The 18,856-nt window shown below is 39.8% G+C and overlaps 1 protein-coding gene across 2 annotated transcripts in view; it reads left to right on the top strand.

Annotated features, from left to right (window-relative positions):
* Positions 1-18,856, top strand: part of Focad (focadhesin) — a 312,861-nt gene that overhangs the window by 93,743 nt on the left and 200,262 nt on the right. For both annotated transcript variants that reach the window (XM_055629496.1, XM_055629500.1), the window contains 2 exons: positions 2,645-2,847; positions 14,205-14,462. In XM_055629496.1, coding sequence (XP_055485471.1) covers positions 2,645-2,847; positions 14,205-14,462 — 461 coding nt within the window. The remainder of the gene's footprint in view (positions 1-2,644; positions 2,848-14,204; positions 14,463-18,856) is intronic.

The following is an 18,856-nucleotide window of genomic DNA, read 5'->3' as shown; positions in this document are numbered from 1 at the left end:
CACACACACACACACACACACACACACACACACACACACACACACACTGCAATAAAAATGACGTTTATAATTGGAGCTACACTGAATAAATTGTAATTTTTTTTTTTTAACTTAGAGAAGTTAGATGAATGGTGATATTCTTTTAATTGTCTAATACTGATTTAAAGGAAAGTGAAGGCACATTGAGAGATAAGTAAAATGTTCTAGTTATAAAAGAGTACAAGAGTCAAGTTTCTTCCTCCCACTGATGGCACAGTGGGAGACATCACTCAATTTAAAGATATATCTTTAAATTTTGCTCTTTTTCTTTATGTTGTCTAACTTTGCTTGGTCCAATACCAAGTGTGTGTTAATAAGGACCTGAAAATTAAAATGCCTTAGATCAAATTTTTTAGTGCCTTCTCTGGGGCATTAATTTGTCAGTATGTTGGGAGTGAATTGCTTGACAATGGTCTCAACACGTGAAGGAGACCTAGTTTCTACCACCACTTTTGCCTCAAGTTCATTGTCTGCTCGTCCCTGGTCCCGTTTGGATCAACTTTTCTCCAACATTGCACACGGCATCTGGAAGCAGTGTGCACCAGGCTGTTCCTTCTGCTGCCTTCACAAAGTTTTACTGTGGTATAGTTTACATATAAGATTTACCATTGAAGGTGTACAATAAGGTATTTTCAAAGTTATTGTTCTGTACAGCCAGGGATATAATCTAGTCTCAGAAGTTTTTTTTTTTTTTTTTTTTTTTTTACCATCACTGCCTTCTAAATTTCTTGTGTATAATGCTATAATTATCATTTCCAGTTGTAGCCCTTGGGAAAACATTACTCTGTCTTTGAAAAAAGAAATACCTTGAGGCTGGAGTTATGAGCACTGGCTACTTTTCGAGAAGACCTCAGTTTGGTTCCCATCTCTCGACATGACAGCCTAACAGTTGTCTGTCATTCTAGTTCCACATGACCCTGTGCCCTCTTCTGACCTTTTCTGGCACTGCATGCATGTGGTGCACAGACATAAATGCAAGCAAAACACCTATATATAAAAAATTAAAACGACATAAATATATTTCCTGTTATATTTGTATGTTTGTGCACACACACACACACACACACAGGGCATCACATGCATGGAGACGTCAGACGACAGAGTACATTCTCTCCTTTTCCTTTACACTTCCAGGGCTTAAACTGACAAGTCAGGTTGTCAGGGCCCATAGGTCCATAACTTTATCCATTGACCCATCTCACTGGCCCTAAAGTCTTTTGTCTCTGTAGATTTGTCTTTTTATATAAATGGATTGTATTTGTTTTATTGAGAAAAAATTTCAAAGCCCTAGGGAACCTGCATTTCCAATTCTGAAGCTGCAAACGTATGTTTTGGCTCACACACAATAGAAAAATGACACAGGACCAAGCAAATGCTTTGAGCATCTGTTAGCTAGCAGATTGCTTTCTCTTGTAAATCAGTGCCTGTTTTGAGGTTATCTTGGTTAAGGGAATAAACCACACTGAAAATTGTTGAGACAGTCTGCCATTTGAAACTGTTTAGTATATTGGGAAACTATTTAGTTTTCAAAGTAATATATGTTCAAGAGGCTGTTAATCATTTCAAATTCAAAATGCAAGCATTAATATTACATACTATATACTTAATAATACTAGACTTGATTATAAATAATAGCTTATAAGAACATCTGGGAAATTTATAACGTAAAACTCAATGTGTTCCTTGTGTTTCCTGTGTTTTACTAAAAAAGTATTAGATTTTTCTAATACCTTATAGACTACTATGGGTTAAGGCCAATATTTAGAAAATATCCTACAGTAACATGTGTTTGTACTTCCGCTCATGTTAAGGTTGGCTTCCGAGTCATTTAAAGCAAAATACTGTCAACACATTGATATGACTCAATGCCCAGAGCTTTTTTTTTTTTTTTTTTTTTTTCTTGGTGTAGTGGGGAAATTAAATTACTTGATTACTTTGCTCTGAAGCCTATGAATAACATCTTTAAGTAAATCAAGGTTTACCCAGTAACCTTGAAAAATATAGTAAGAACATAAAGTCTACTTATATCCTAACTCGTTCCATTACTAGTCTCTAGGAGATCTTGTGCTCAGCCTTCTCCCTGCGCATTGGTATGCATGCCAGCATGAAAAGGAGCTACTTACTGCAAAGGGTTTCCTGGGTGGGTGGCTTTGGGACTACAGTGATTCACTTCTTAGCAGTCTAACTGACAGGCAGCCCTCCTTCACTTTGCTGTTCACGTAAGCATCTTCTAATACAGTTTTTGGCTTGTTTTTGCAGAAGCACGTGTGCTGCCCTGGTTATTCACTGATCAGGGACTTATGCGCTCTTGGTTGTTAATAGGAGCTGAGAAGGTATAAAGGACAAATGTTTAATTGTATTTTAAAAAGTTCCTAGTGACTAACAAATAAAGTTGATTTATAGATAAATCACGTATATAAATGCATAACATGTGTCATGAATATCAATTGCTTTTAAAAAACATGCAGGAAGCTTTTATTCACCCTAGTTGTGTCGGAGCTGGTTGCAAAAGGGTAAGAAAAACTCTATTGCACTCATAAAAGAATATTCTGTATCACTGGTGATAATTTAAAAAAAAAATGTGACTTCTTATTTTGATCATTAGCTTTGAAGCTCCTCTCCCTTGCCGAGGATCAGAGAATCCCAAAGGCATCCCTGCTGCTCATGGTGCCTCTGCTGCAGATATTATCATCCACCAGCTTGGAAGACTGTCTGGCCATGGGTGAGGAAGGTCCCTCCAGGCAGCAGCTGGCTCTGAATCTTTTGGAACTGCTACAGAGGGAATGTTGTGAAGATGACCACCACATGGTAATGAGTTCTTCCTTATTTCTTTTCAGGGTCCAGGTGTCTTTCCTGTCACCTCTTGATGAAATTTCTCTTTAGGTGTAAGCTCATTGCACTTTTTGGATTTGTCAGGCATAGTGTGGGAGATGTTATACTTCTGGACTCTGAAGGGAGCTGTGGTCAATAATTTCTAGAAATGCTGTAGGATCTTTCTTCCTTTTTGAGGTTCCAGTGTATATTAGCTGGTAATGGTATTAGGTAGTCTTGAGAAAAAGAAATGAAATCTGTTTATTCTAGCAGTCTCTCTCTCTCTCTGTCATTCTCTCTCTCTAGTCTGTTTTATACACTTTATACGCATGCAGGTGGGTTTCCACAGAAGCCAGAAGAGGGCTTCAGATCCCTTAGAGCTGTAATTTACAGGTGGTTGTGGGCACCTGCTGTGGGTCCAGTCCCTTGATGTGGGTCTGCTCCCCTGCAAGAGCATCAAGTTCTCTTAACTACTGAGCCCTCCCTCTTCCCTCTCTAGGGCTTCTTTAACATATCGAGCATGGGGTCTTTCATTCTCAAGAGACCATTAAGGTATATCCAACATTTTGCCAGCTGGGGTCTCTCCCAGGTAGGGAATGTTCCTCATAGCCTTGAAGTTCTGGGGTTAGTATAAAATTTATATGGTTGGCTTGTAATGTTAGGTTTCCAGGCCAGTGGCTCTTGCTGTTTTTATGTCTGACCATGTTTTCCTGCCTCAAGCGGAAGACAACAGCCTTGTCACATGCTTTTTTTCTGTCTTTGAAGACTGTATGGCCATGGTCCCTTCAGGTAGCAGTCGACTCTGAATCTTTTGGTTCTACAGTGGAAATGATAGCCCTGTTTACTCCATTCTGTGTTCTCACTCTCCATTCTTTTTCTCATTTTCTCTTATTTTAAAACTGTGTGTATGTGTGTCCAAACACAACTGAACATTTGTGGAGGTCAGATGACGGCTTTCTGTACTCAGTTCTGTACCTCTGTCCTATGCATAGATCCCAGACATTGAGCCCAGTTCGGCAGGCTTGGCAACAAGTGCTTTTACCCACTGCACCTCTTCATTGGCCCGTTAGTCTCCCTTTCCTGTGACACTAGCTTAAGACACTAGTATATTTTTGTCAGGCCCGTTTCTTTTTACACAGTGCCTTGGTAAAATGTATTAATTCTCAGCTTCCCTTTGGGGTGAGGGTTAAGTAAGATAAAGCCAGGAAAGCATCTAAAGTCTCTGTGGAGGGGTCACTGCAAAGACAAGCTGGAATGTGCTTGTTGCTTCATCTGGAAAAAGAGAGATCCCTTTAATCATGCATTGTTAGGGTTACTGTCTAGTCATTATTCCTTAAATGAGAATGTATTGGAAACAAATTAAATGTGTATTACAGCTTCCTAAATCGAGATTGTTACACTATAATTCTAATTCTTGAGCTACATATTCGACTTAACAGTAAGATCAGGAAATTCTAGAGTTCTAAGTAGGCTGGGAAGAATCTAATAATATTTTTTTATGCCTTCCCTCCTAACTTGCCATATAGCACAGCGATAGGATCCTGGGTGGGCCCAGGGCTGGGGACCAGTGCTACAGCCCAGGCAGGATGTACTTTGAATTGTGTACCTTTAAATCACAAGTGTTATTTACTGAGGCTCGCCCTAACTCTAATACCTAAGGACTCAGCTTACTGTTTGCTCAGGTGTGTGTGTATCTTATCATCAGTGTCGGTAGCTGCACTTTCTCTTTAGCAGCTGTTGGTGAGGAGGGAGGAGGAAGGGCTACTGTTGATGCTGTAAATAATCCTCTTCATGGTGCTGTGCTGTTTGTTGAGGTGGTGATTAGACATCTATCACTGTTTTCTAAAAAATGGAAGCCACATTTTACTGTGGAATTCTCTTCCCCAGGTACTTGTGTGCGCCCTGTATTCCAAACACACCTGTCAACTCGGCTTGAGTCACACTCACCAAGTCTCTTTGGTATCACGCACACTGCTCGTTCATGTCCTCTGGATGCACTGCCTGTTCTTCCAGACACAGCTGAATGTTCTCAAGTCTTCAAGTCCCAGCATTTGTTTTATTTACCTAGTGCAAAAAGTAGTGCATGCTAATGTAGAGGATTCCATGTTTGTGCCTTCAGCTCTGTGTGGAGCTCACAGAGAGAAGATAGTGGCTCTTCCCTCAGCGGTCATTGAGCGTCTTGTATTTTCCATCCTAAGTGTATCTGTTTTATATTTCTCAGATGAGCATAGCAAAAGGTTTTAGTTAAAAATATTTTAGCCAAGTCAGGTGTGTTGGCAGCACTCGCCTTTAATCCCAGTACTCCAGAGGCAGAGGCAGGTGGATCTCTGAGTTTAAGGCCAGCCTGGTTTACAGAGTGAGTTCTAGGACAGCTGGGGCTACACAGAGAAACCCTGTCTCAACCCCCGCCCCCCAAAAAGCCAGTTGTCTTCTTTCCCTTATACTGAAAGAACATCTTAACTTATTCATCTTTTCATCCAAAATACCTGATTTGGAGTTTTGTTTTGTTTGTAGAAGATGTGCACCTTGTAAGACTAGGCCATTTTCCTATTGGTGTATTACAGAAAGCTCTTCATGAAAAGCATGGGTTTGTTGTTTTCAGTGATGTTTCTTGGTGATTCTGACTCAGTGTTTGATTATAACTAGAGCTGTTCTTCAGAAGTACAGTGTGTAGGTAAATACCTTGCCATGCAGAGCTGTAATGGCCTTGTCATTTCTGAAGACTGAGAACCATGAAATAAAACAAGCCCTAACATCTTTCCATCCCCAAAGTATAAAAAATGCAGTGTTGTAAACATGATATTTATGCTTTAAAAATCAGCATTTTTTATAGTGTATGGAAAACATGATCCTTTTTTATATTTGGCTATTAACTGTGGTATTTGAAAGCACCTATTGTAATCCCAGGTTAAAAAACAATCATCAACTAGGTATAAACTCTAAAGTGTTTGAAAGTCCTCCCAAGACAATGGAGAATAAAAGAAAGCATTGGTGTACAGAATATTAAGGCCAATAATGAGAAAAATTTGAGTACGACAAAGCACAAGTAATTATTGACTAGTAAAGGTACTTAGTTTTCCCTGAAGAATGTTATGAGAGTAACTGTAAAGAACTTTTACTACTCTCAGATAAAGAGGCAGTCTGTCTCCTGTGCCTCTTTTAACAGCAACAAACATTGCCCTAGAGGGCAGTGAAGGTACCACTGAACAGAGCCCCACAGTGGATGGGTGTGGAGCTGTGGTATCACGCAGAGTACCTGAAGGTAAGATAGTTCCGAGGAACTTTTAGGGGGAAGGGGAATGAAAGTGGCTTGATGGAATGAAGTCAATGAGATTTACAGCTGAAGTTCAGATGACAAATATCATTTCTATAAGACTGCTCTAGTCAACAGGAAGATTAGGATAGCTTGACTCAACTAATGTCTACTACCAGCTTTTGTGTGTGTGTTTATGTGTAAATATAGTATTCTGGGCCCTGTCGATCAAACAGTACCAGATAGGCTTTATTTGGAATTGTAGGAAGTAGAATATTTGGAATTTTTTTTCTTAATTTAAGAGTCAAGAAATTTTCAGTCAGTTGTTATTACCTCACTTAGAGCTAAAATTAAGGCCTACCGTGTATGTGTGGTATGAGGAACTCCATGTCTTTTTAAAAAAATATTTTTCTCTATTATTATTATGTATTAAAATGTATTCACTTGAGCAACAGAACCAAAAAATCTGGGCACAGGGGTCTTTTCTGAGACTGATATTCCAAACAAGGAGATAACTTAGAACCCCTGCACAGAAAGTAGGCCATGGCAGCTCAGTGTCCAAAAGGGTACTCCAATAATAGGAACAGGGATCATCTCTGACATGAACTCAGTGGCTGGCTCTTTGATCACCTCCACCTGAATAGGGAGCAGCCTTACCAGGCCACAGAGGAAGACAAAGAAGCCAGTCATCATGAGACCTGACAGACTAAGGTCAGATGGAAGGGGAGGAAGACCTCCTTGGGGAGGGGCATAGGAGAAGAAGAGGGAGAAAGGGTGGGATTGGGAGGGGATGGAGGAGGGTGCTACAACTGGGATACAAAGTGAATAAACTGTAATTAATAAACATAAAAATAAAAAATTAAAAAAATGTATTCACTTTGTCTCTTGGCTGTAACCCCCTCCCTCATCTCCTCTTGGTCCCACTCTCTCTCCCTCTTCCTCCACCACCCCCCTCCCCTTGTCCACTGATAAGGGAGGTCCTCTTCCCCTACTATCTCACCCTAACCTATTAGGTCTCATCAGGACTGTCTGTACCTTCTTTCTCTGTGGCCTAGAAAGGCCATCTCACCAGGAGGAGGTGGCCGAAGAGCAGGCAACCAAGTTCATATTAGAGACTGCCCTGCTCAACTCATGAGGGAACCTACATGGAGACTGAGCTGCTCATGGACTATCTCTAAGCAGGGGTTCTAGGTCCTCTCCAGGCATGGTATTTGGTTGATTCATCAGACTTTGCAAGACCCCCTGCGCTCAGAAATTTTCGCTTTGTTAGTCTCCTTGTGGAGTTCCCGTCTCCTCCAACTCTTTCCATCTCCTCCTCCTTCTATAAGATTTCCTGTACTCTGCCCAAAGTTTGGGTATGAGTCTCAGCATCTGCCTCAATATCCTGCTGGGTAGAGTCTTTCAGAGGCCCTCTGTAGAAGGCTCCTGTCTTGTTCTCCATTTTTTCTTACTTGTGATGTCTATCCTGTTTGCCTTTCTGAGGATTAAACCTCTTTCCTAGGGTCTCCTTGTTGTTTAGCTTCTTTAGGACTGTAGATTTTAGTATATTTATCCTATATTATATCCACTTATAAGTGAGTATATACCATGTATGTCTTTCTGCTTCTGAGTTACCTCACTCAGGATGATCTTTATAGTTCTCACCATTTGCCTGCAAATTTCATGATTTCCTTGTTTTTATTTGCTGAGTAGTATTTCATTGTGTAAATGTACAATAGTTTCTGTATCCATTCTTTGGCTGAGGGACATCTAGGTTGTTTCCAGCTTCTGGCTATTACAAATAAAGTTGCTTTGAACATAGTTGAGCAACTGTACTTTTTGTATGGTTGAGCATCTTTCGGATATATGGCCAGGAGAAACTCCCGTTTATTACAGTGACTATAAAATAGATGCTCATCACTATTGCGAGTCATTGTTGCCTTTCCCCAGACCCTGTTTTCAGCTGCATGGCTTTCAACTAGTGTCTGAATTTCGCTGGGCCCTGAAACAATGAGTAGCAAAGCATCATGCTGTTCATAGGGTTGTAGATTACATTCTATCCTTTGTTTTAGGTGTATTTCACACCATACCTTGTGAGGTAGTTTATTTAAGAGTTAACTGAGGCACAGAGAAGGAAATAGCTTGCCAAAGGTCATGCTTCGGGAAACCCCCTTTAGATTTATTTATATGTATGAGTGCCTTTGCCTACCTTTTAATAGTTTATTGGAACGAAGTTCACATCATAATGTGTACAGGTCAGATACACAATTTAGGGTCTTTGAATTTGTTCAGACTTGTATATCTCTCACTGCAACAAACCTAAGAATGTTTATTAGTTTTATCTCAACAGCTACACCTCATGTAACTTGCCCTCCCTCCTTAGCTGGTGCAACCGCTAACCTACTGTCTAGGGGGAAGTTGTCTGCTTTGGACCCTTCATAAAGATGGGTTCACAAAGTGAGTGGCCCTTTGGCCCTTTGTAGTGGCTTTCTTTTTTTCTCCTGAGACAAGGTTTATTTGTGTAGTCCTGGCTATCCTGGAACTCACTCAGTAGACCAGGCTAGCCTCAAATTTACAGAGGCCTGCCTCTGCCTCCAGAGTGTTCTGATTAGAAGTGTGTTTCAGTTTTTTCCCAGTAGCGTGGCAGAACAGTGTTTTGTTTCTCTTATTCTATGGGTGAACTTCAGGCTATTTTCACTTTTTTGTTACCGTGAATATGTTGTGATGGACATTTATATACAAATTTTTATGTTGTATGTGCTTTTATTTCTCTTGTAGACTCATGGGGTCATCCATTAATGCTGGGTAACTGAGAAATTTCCATTACATTATGTGAGGAGTCCAGTTTTTCTTCATCCTTGCTAACTGCTTTTCTTCTGATTTTAGTTGTCCTAGTGATTGGGAAGAGATATTTATCTGCAAGCATCTTCTCTTCCCCCTCCCTTTTTTCCTCATCTCCCCTTCCCTCCCTTCCAGTTCCCTCCCTTTCTTCTCTCTCTTCTGTGTGTTGCTTGGGATGAAATTCCTGGCCTCTCACATGGTGTGTAGATAGTCCATCCACCACTGATTTGTATCCCAGTCCTAAAGCTGTTCTTAAAACACTCCTGTCCACGTCAGGAGATCAGAAAGGCCATGTGTGGTCCAGTCACATGTGCTGTGAAGGATGGAATTGAATTTCAGGTTTCAGCTCTTTAACTCTAGAGCCTAGAATGTGTTACTTCCACCTATCCCTTCTCTCTCTCCCTCCCTCCACTAGTTTATCTTTGTGCTGATTTAGGAGGAAATAGTTTTAGTGTTTGGGTAGATACATGGTAAAGAATGTAGAAAATTATCAGTGAGTTGAAATGAACTGGTTTCTTAAGAGCTTTTGTTTGAAAATTAGGGATGAGCCTAGATCTTTGAGTATGCTATGAGTTATTTGAGGATAACTAATTATTCCCATATTTCTCAACTCTCGTCTAGATTGCTCTTAGGAACACAGGGATGGAAAAAAAAGACACTTTCTGGTTTTGTTTTTGGGTTTTGAGATAGCTTTCCTGTGTATCTCTGGCTGTATAGACCAGGCTGGCCTCAAACTCACAGAGATCCCTCTGCCTCTGTTTTCTAAGTTCTGAGTTTTCATGTCATCATGCTTTTGTCTGTTAAGTCTCTTGTAGTCAGTGTCTTCACTGTAAACAAAACTTGTATCTACCTGTGTTCATAGACCTCTTCAGCTCCACAAAGACTGTCAAATATCTGACTTTCCAAACAGTTTAAACTTAACATACCCAAACATTTGTAGAAAAACTCTTTCAAACTAGATATTCCTAATTCTTTTATAAAAACTGACAAAATACATTTCACAACTATCTAATACATATTTAAAAATTTCAATTTTATGTGTACCAGTCTTTTGACTGTATGTAGGTCTGTTTATCACATATGTGTCAGCGGAAGCTAGAAGAGGGTATCAGATCCCTGAAACTGGAGTTATAGATAGTTTTGAGACCTGGGCCCTTTAGAAGATCAGCCAGTGGTCTGTGTTGGGCCATCTCTTTAGCCTTTCAGATAAATGTTTTATTCGTTTAACTTTTTGAGTTCTTGTATTTTTTCTATTGTTGTGTGTGTGTTCTTGATATGGTGCTCACTATATACCCTTGCTAGTCTGTAACTCTAGATGTAAACCAGGCTCGCCTTGTCTGTGTTGGGATTAAAGGTATATACCACCATGCCCACCATGTTGTTTTGTGTTTTGAGGCAGAGTCTCACTTAGCTTAGTCTGATCTTGAAGTCCAGATTCCCCTGCCCATTGCACAAATGTTGGGATTGAATGTGCTATCATCAGGACAGGTTCTAGTTATTTATTTAAGTGCAGTTTTTTTTCCCCTGTGGTTTCTGCTCTTTATTGTTTTATGTTATGCTATAGTGCACATAGTAAAAATTATTTTATTTTTTACTTTTTCTTCTGAAAGGCAGAATGTGCCAGCCCTTTCATCTGTTTTCTCTCAGGGTAGGGAAACCCTTGATGACACCTTTCCCCTGACAGTATGGCAGTAACAGCTGTCACTCAATGGGGCAAGTGGATTTTACTGTGATGTATTATTTAACATTTTGCCTTCCTAGTGCTATACTGCCTTTAAGCAAGCAAACAAACAAAAGCAAGAAAGAGATAATACTTCAAGTAACATGGAATTACTTTTGTCTTTCTTGTTTACTTATGTCAGAGTAATGTTTCTCCTTTGGACTCAACTCATGGTTCACATTAATTTCCAGTTATTTTCTTTTTCTACTTATACCAACTGGTTTTATTTTTCTTTCCCCAAGATGACAAGAATAATATTTTCCCATATTAGCAATTTCAGGCTTTGTAGTAGGTGCTTTATTATATCTTAGATGGTCTTGTATTTTGTCTCACATGTCTTGATAAGAAGTTAGTTTTCTTTTAAATTGTACAGATATGCAAAGTAAGGTTTAGAGAAATTGTGTGGTATCAATAGTTGGGTTGGTTTTCCTGAAGACCAAGTCTTTTCAAGTCTTTTATGTCTCAAGCCTAGTGTTGGTTGTCATTAGTATAAAGGACTTGGCCGTAGTCATTAATAAATTTCATCTTCTTGTGAACAATATTTTTAATGAGACAAAGGTATATAAATTTAGATATTAAGCTTAAGTTTTGTAAAGTTTTTGAAATACTAATACATTCACATGGTTCAAAAAGTATAATATGGTATATGATGAGAGCTCTCATTCTCTTTTTCACTGTGATTTCTAATAGTCCCATTTTTATCCTTTCAAATGGAACATTTTGCATAGTAGTTACCAGTTCCTTACACTATTCTAGAGCACACTACGCTACACTACACTGCACTGCACCACACAGCGCCACACTACACCGCACTGCACCACACTGCACTGCACCACACTGCGCCTCACTACACCGCACTGCACCACACTCCACTCCACTGCACCACACTACACTGCACTGCACCACACTGCACCACACTACACCGCACCGCACCACACTCCACTCCACTGCACCACACTGTACCGCACTACACCGCACTGCACCACACTGCGCCGCACTACACCGCACTGCACCACACTGCACCGCACTACACCGCACTGCACCACACTCCACTCCACTGCACCACACTGTACCGCACTACACTGCACTGCACCACACTGCACCGCACTACACCGCACTGCACCACACTCCACTCCACTCCACTGCACTACACTGTACCGCACTACACCGCACTGCACCGCACTACACCGCACTGCACCGCACTGCACCGCACTACACCGCACTGCACCACACTCCACTGCACTACACTGCACTACACTGTACCGCATTACACCGCACTGCACCACACTGTACCACACTACACTGCACTGCACCACACTGCGCCGCACTACACCGCACTGTACCACACTGCACCGCACTACACTGCACTGCACCACACTGCGCCACACCACACTGCACTACACTGCACTGCACTACACTGCACTGCACCACACTGCACCACACTCCACTCCACTGCACCACACTGCACCGCACTACACTGCACTGCACCACACTGCACCGCACTACACCGCACTGCACCACACTCCACTCCACTGCACTACACTGTACCGCACTACACCGCACTGCACCACACTGTACCGCACTACACTGCACTGCACCACACTGCGCCGCACTACACCGCACTGCACCACACTGCACTGCACTACACTGCACTGCACCACACTGCACTGCACCACACTGTACCACACTTCACTGCACCACACTGTACCGTACTGCACTGCACCACACTGTACCGTACTGCACTGCACCACACTGTACCACACTGCACTGCACCACACTACACTACACTGCACTGCACCACACTACACTACACTGCACTACACTACACTGCTACACTACACATATCCTTTTCTCCTCATCTTCTTTTGAAAAAAAGTTGATAGTATTTTATGTAAATTGTTTTTATCTCTTATATTTTCACTTGGGGAATATTTGTATGTTAGTTACTAGTATGGCTATAACTTCCACATTTGTTTTCAGAGTGTGTGTGTGTGTGTGTGTGTGTGTGTGTGTGTGTGTGTGTGTATATATTTTTTTTTTTTTTCCCCCCTAAGACAGGGTTTCTCTGTGTAGCTTTGGCTGCCCTGGACTTGCTTTGTAGATCAGACTGGCCTCAAACTCAAAGAGATCGACCTGCCTCTGCTTTCCCAAGTTCTGGGGTTACAGGTGTGTGCCACAGTGCCTAGCTTTTAGAGTACTATGTAATTTTCAAATTTGGTAGTCACGCCTTGGCATATGCTCAAGAGAATCGTGTATATTGTGTCACAGATGTTTGTAGAAATGCATTATCTGTAATTGCCTCCCAGAGTAGAAATGGCTCAACTACCTGTCTATCTAATTGATGGATAGACAAGAGTAAATATATACGTATGATGCAGTGCTATTTGGACCCCCCCCCCCCAACAAACAAAATATACTGACTTAAGATATGACATGAACAAACATGCTCAGGGAAGGTCACAAAATGTGTGGTGTTTGTTATATAAAACCTGTCATAAAAGATACAAAATTAGGTGGTTTTTATCATGTAAAATAACCAGAATAGAAATAAACTACCAGTGGGTGGTTACCAGGGACTATGACTATGCTAGGCTGTGGAGGCTTCCCCTGTGGAGTGATGAAAGTGTCATAAAGGTGGGCACTGGGAATGGTTACAGAACTCTGTGAATTACTGACATCCACTAAGTCATAAACTTTAAAAGAGCACATGTTATAACACTTAGCTTTTCCATCCTTTCAATGGTTATTTTTATACTTAAGTCACCCACTGATAATAGGTTTTAATTTCTTTCATCTCCTCTGTGAAATTTGACAGACTCTTTGGCAGACAGTGTCAAGTTTCTGTAGTGCCTCTGGCTTCTCCTGAGCCATTCCTGCTCAAGCGCCGCTGTACAGTTTTGTGCGCTCCCTGGACTCGACAGCACTAACACCCTTATCTGAGGAGCCTTTTCTCACATTTGCTGAAAAGCAGCACCATCTCTCGGTCTTGTTAAGCTTAGAGCTGGTGGCTGTGTTTTATTGCAGAAGTTATTCACAATTACTAATGAATTCCTGGGCTCAAGCTGAACCAATTCTCTTACCGTTCACACATTGTCTGCTACCAATGTGAATTGTCCTGTGTCCAAGTCTGCCATCTGCCCTGGACTGCCACTCACCAAGGCCTGGAGCTGGGCAAATGAAATGCGGTCTCTACTTCTCTTGGCTGATCACTTTGAGGTTTTTAAAAGTGGGAATAGATTTTTGGAAACTATGTTGCCCTGGATCTTGTATATTGATCCATTTCCCATATCTTTCTTATTTGGGAATGAATAGTAAATAGAATAAATTATGTGCTAAAGTGTTTTCAGGTTCTATGGAACAATGCTTTTCTCTTTGTCTAATCCTATTATCTCACATGTGGGTGGAGAGTTATTTGGCAGCACCTCTAAGTGTGTATTTATTTTGTTGGAGGGAATGATTTTGGTAATGAATTATAAAATAAGTGAATGTCGGGCATATGAATATTTTTCTGACACATGCTCACCTCATTTTTTAAAAATGTCTTCTGTGTCTGTTTTTCAGATCTCCTGCAGGCTTACTTTTCCTGTAAGCAGCATGTATGGCTCGATCTTCACAGCCTGGAGGATTCTTGAAGTAATTGGAGAAGAGTCTGCTGCGGGTGACTGGCTGGCTGCGGTGGAGTCCTTGCTCCCTGCTGCTACGGTGATTCCCTCACAGGTTTTCTTACTGCTGGCTCACCTGCTTGTTGAAGATGCAGGGCAGAATCTTCAGCAGATACTGAAGGTCACCACACAGTTAGCCCAAGCCGATTCCTCTCAGGTAAAGAAAGAATATGGAAAAGTAAGGGGAGAAAAGCTTAATATTTACAATTAGAGTTTAGTTTCAGTTTGTGAATTATTTATGAAGTTTTGAATTATGACTTTCAAAAAATATCTCTTTCCAGTTTCGCTAAACATTCTTTTTACCCTGAGTTGATGAACATTTTTTTAAAATTAAAACTGTGTTTTGCCAGGAAATCTGAATTCAGGACATTTTATTTTGCTTTTTACAAGGATTCCATGGTGCATTTTTTTTTTTTTTTAAATTTTCTAACGATGACCTATGGTGACCCAGCTTAATCAATTCCTGATAGATTCCTTACAGTTTGATCCTGTCTTCGCTCAGTCACTTAATAAACAAAAACATTGTATCTTTACTCTGTGTGGTACTGCTCTGCAGACAAGAATGTTAGGATAAACAGTTGTCTTCCTGTCTGCGTGAAGCTTGAGTGGAACAAGCAGTCAGACATAAATAAGACTTCCCTCCCTCCTTTAAAAATAGAAATAAGTTCAACACAGTATTGTTTTGTTTTGTTTTGTTTTTTTTTTTTGTTTTTTTTTTTTTTATTTTTCTACTGGTTAGACTCTCTAGAATGTTTTCTGTGAAAGAAGGGTTTCCTGACCGGGCAGGCATGGTCTTATTTTATATTCTGTTTATTGGTGTCTGTGCTTTGGTTTTCTTTCAGGCATAGTGAAGAAAAATTTCACCTTTCAATACAAAATCATGTGATCCTAGTTGGAAACATTAAGTGTTGTTGGTGAAAACATTTTGATGGGAAGTTACATGTTTGGAGTTTCTCATTCTTTCAGCTTGTCATGCTCATTTGTTTTTATTAACTAACCTGTAGTGTATGCAAAGTACCTTTATTATATTGTGTATACATAGTGTAACTCATTTCATGTTGCTTCTAGTCTAGTTATCTGATATTTTCTAGCAACCCCCACTCATAACCAGTGTTTTCATCAGTGTTACTATGTTGTAGGTTAGTCTTTTTAGATTACTTGAAATGTAGGTGGCAAAGAAGAATCCCTTGAAATAATTCAGTGGTATCTCTTGATCTGTATACACTTCTGGCACAGTGTAAGCACACATACCCCCCCCCCCCCCATGTATGTTATTTTTTTTATTCACTCAGTGAGTTTCTTTGGTCTTGGGAATTAGTAACTCATCTGAAATTGTTATTAACAGTTTCTATTGGACTACTAGTTAGGTCAGTCTTGGCCTAAGTACTGTATTCAAGGCACAGTTTCTTTTCTTTTCTTTGGAATTATGTAGAAGACTTACAGGGTTTCATTTTATATTCACAGTCCAAAAGGAATCGAGAAGCAGAAGTTGCTTAGGTTTTTCTTGCTTGGTTCATGTGTCCATAATACACCAAATATTCTGATAGCATAATGAGACATTTTAATTTGCCATTCTAGGTAGAGTGGAAGTGGGGTACAGTTTTAGGATTAGGAGATTATCTGTGTGTCAGAGTTGTGATGAAGGAGGTTAGGATATTTTACTCAGAATTCATGTCACTGTGACAAATACTTGAAGAAAAGAGCACAAATGAAGAGAGACGATTTCAGAATTTCAGCCCATTGTTGGTTGGTTCTGTTGTTTTTAGGTCAATGGCCAGGTGGAAACATCATGGAAATGCGTAGGTCATAATAGCTGGAAGGCAGAGAGAAATAAGAACAAGCCAGGGATTTTATATATATAAAATATATATATTCATATATATATATAAAAGATATAAATTATATATAATATATATTTATATATTTATTTATATATTTATATGTAAATATATAATTTTTTATTTATATATAAATATACAAATTTATAAATATATATATATTTATATAAATATATATATGCCATGTCACCAGTCACAGAAATTCTGGAACCAAACTCTACTTCCCACTTTCCACTACCTTCCAATAAGACTATCAAATTGAATATTCATTAATAGATCAATACAGGAAGTAAAGTTCCCATGGTCCGGATACTTCTCAATGATTGGTTTTATCAATGAGCTCCATGCTTTTAGCAGATAAATTGTTTACTTTTAATTTTTCATCAGCATATATTAATCATATATACAAGAGGTTTCATTATGGCATTTTGTTTTGACATGCATGTAATTTTTTTTTATTTTATTTTATCATATTCACCTGCATTACCCCTTTCCCCCCTATTGCTTTCATTTGTCCTCCTCTTGATCCCCTTGTCTTCTCACTTGTCACTTCTACTTTCATTACCACCCTCACATTGTGTGTGTGTGTGTACCAATGAATTTAATTAGGGTTACTTACATGAGCATGGGTTATTTATAGGATCATGATTACATTACTACTGAAGAGAATCTCATTAACTGATTATAGATTGGAACCTTATGAACTTCCCAACGTTCCTGCCACTGGCCCGCCCTTTACTACTGCAGGGAGGGCAGGGCCTTATGAGCCCTTGGCTCTGTATGACAGAATACTGACAATTCTAATCTTGTGCAGTTAATTCCAGCTGCTGAGAATTCAAGAGGGCCATAGCTATGCCTGGAAGAAAGAGGTCTACAACATTATATCCCTTTCTCCTGCTCTTATATTCTCTCTGTCCCCTCTTCTGCAATGTTCCCTGAGACTTGGAGGGATGATTTAGGCCTAAGCATTTAACAATCACTTATTTTCAGCACTTGGACTATTTATGAGTCTCTTCACTAACTGGCTTACTGCAAAAAGAAACTTCTCTGGTGAAAGCTGACAGCAGTGCTAATTTGTGGGCATTAATAGAATGTTTAGCATGTCTTTTTAGGAAAACAGTACCAGTAGCTTGCACATTAAGGCTTATGACCTCCCTAATCAAAGGCTTTTTGACCAGGTTTACAGTACCAGACATGAGCAGACTTCAGATCCGACTAGAAAGTAGTTGATTACTCCCACAACAGTCCTGCCACTATTGTACTGATAGGCACATCTTGCCTGGTGGATTGGTAATGTAGCACATGGGGTCCACACCTGAGCAGGGCTGTTGTTGACAATTTTTTCCCAGCAGATTGCCCTGTACCTTCTGACACCATGGAGACTGTACCATGACACCAGGAGTAAGGAAGCTTGCAGCTCAGTTCCAGCTTGATTCTTCCAGGCTTGGAACAAAAGTGTAACATGAGTTTGCAGGATACCTCTAATATTCAAACCATAACAGATGATTTCTTAAAGGAAAAATAATATCTTTATAATAGACATGGAAAACTGCTAAGAAGACTAAATGGTCGAATGAAACTTATTTTGTATCTAGGGAATACTGAACTGCTGTAAAGTTTGCTGTTATATCCTCTCTTCCAAGTCCCTAGAAGTCAGATGCTTTTCTCAGCTCAGATTGCTCCAGCTTCTGAACGGCAGCCTCCACCTCCTGGTGTTCTAGTTACTTATGTTAGTATGTGAATAAGCATTATTTTTGTCTGTGTGCTATGAAATGGCAATCATTATTAGAATGACTGCCTGGGTTTATTTAGTTATTCATTAAGACTTTATTAAGCAGTGCTATATATTTAAGTCATGTTCTACATCTATTGATCATTTGTTGGATAGTTTTATCATAAATGAGAAAAATATCTTACATAATTGTGCTCCTAATATGCATAGTAGAGTGAAATGCTTAAATATTGTTACTCAAATGCATGCCAAACCATACACAATGCCATCATAAGGGCTTACAGGTAACCATCTGGGAAGGGGCAGAAGTAGCACCCTAGAAATAGGAGACAGTGCATTCTCCCCTCTCTCTGTTTTTATTACAGTCTGATCAATCATGTTATTTTAATAGTCTTTAGCTACAGTTTAAGCAGCCAAAAAGAAAGCACTAAATATTTTGACAAAGCAGATTTTACAGCAGTGAGTAGATGCTATAAGTCTATTCATTTGCATTGAAATCTCTGGGTGAAGTGATTTCTATTCTTTCTGGTTTGTAAGACTGTGTGACACATACTTATATTTATACTAAATGGGAGTGTGCCCCTGTAGAAGGACAGTTGGCTCAAGTTCATAGAAGAGTTGATACTAAAGGAAAGTTTTAGACTCTTATGAGACTAAGTAAAGGGGGGGGGTTTATAGTCTTTTCAAAACTTCCTTCTGCTCCTGATTTTGGGGATTACCTCACATCTACAGGAGGATTCAACCACCTAAATTGTGGTGCCCTGAGAGTTGTGATGGAATGATAAGTAAGACCTTATGAGAAGATATTTCATAAATTTGAAAGAAGTGAGCTATGTTTGAGGTATATGCTGGCATCCTTCTTACTGTTATTCTAAGTGGTGACAATTGAGATCATTTATAGTAGTATTCATAAAAAATAATATTAATGATTAGTATCTATTGGTAGGTCTCCAGTGTGCATTCTCCTTAATCTCTTAATCT

This window comes from Psammomys obesus, unplaced genomic scaffold, assembly GCF_907164565.1.
Source record: "Psammomys obesus unplaced genomic scaffold, mPsaObe1.curated_primary_1811, whole genome shotgun sequence".
In the NCBI taxonomy this organism is placed as follows: domain Eukaryota; kingdom Metazoa; phylum Chordata; class Mammalia; order Rodentia; family Muridae; genus Psammomys; species Psammomys obesus.
This window is presented reverse-complemented; position numbering and strand designations above follow the sequence as displayed.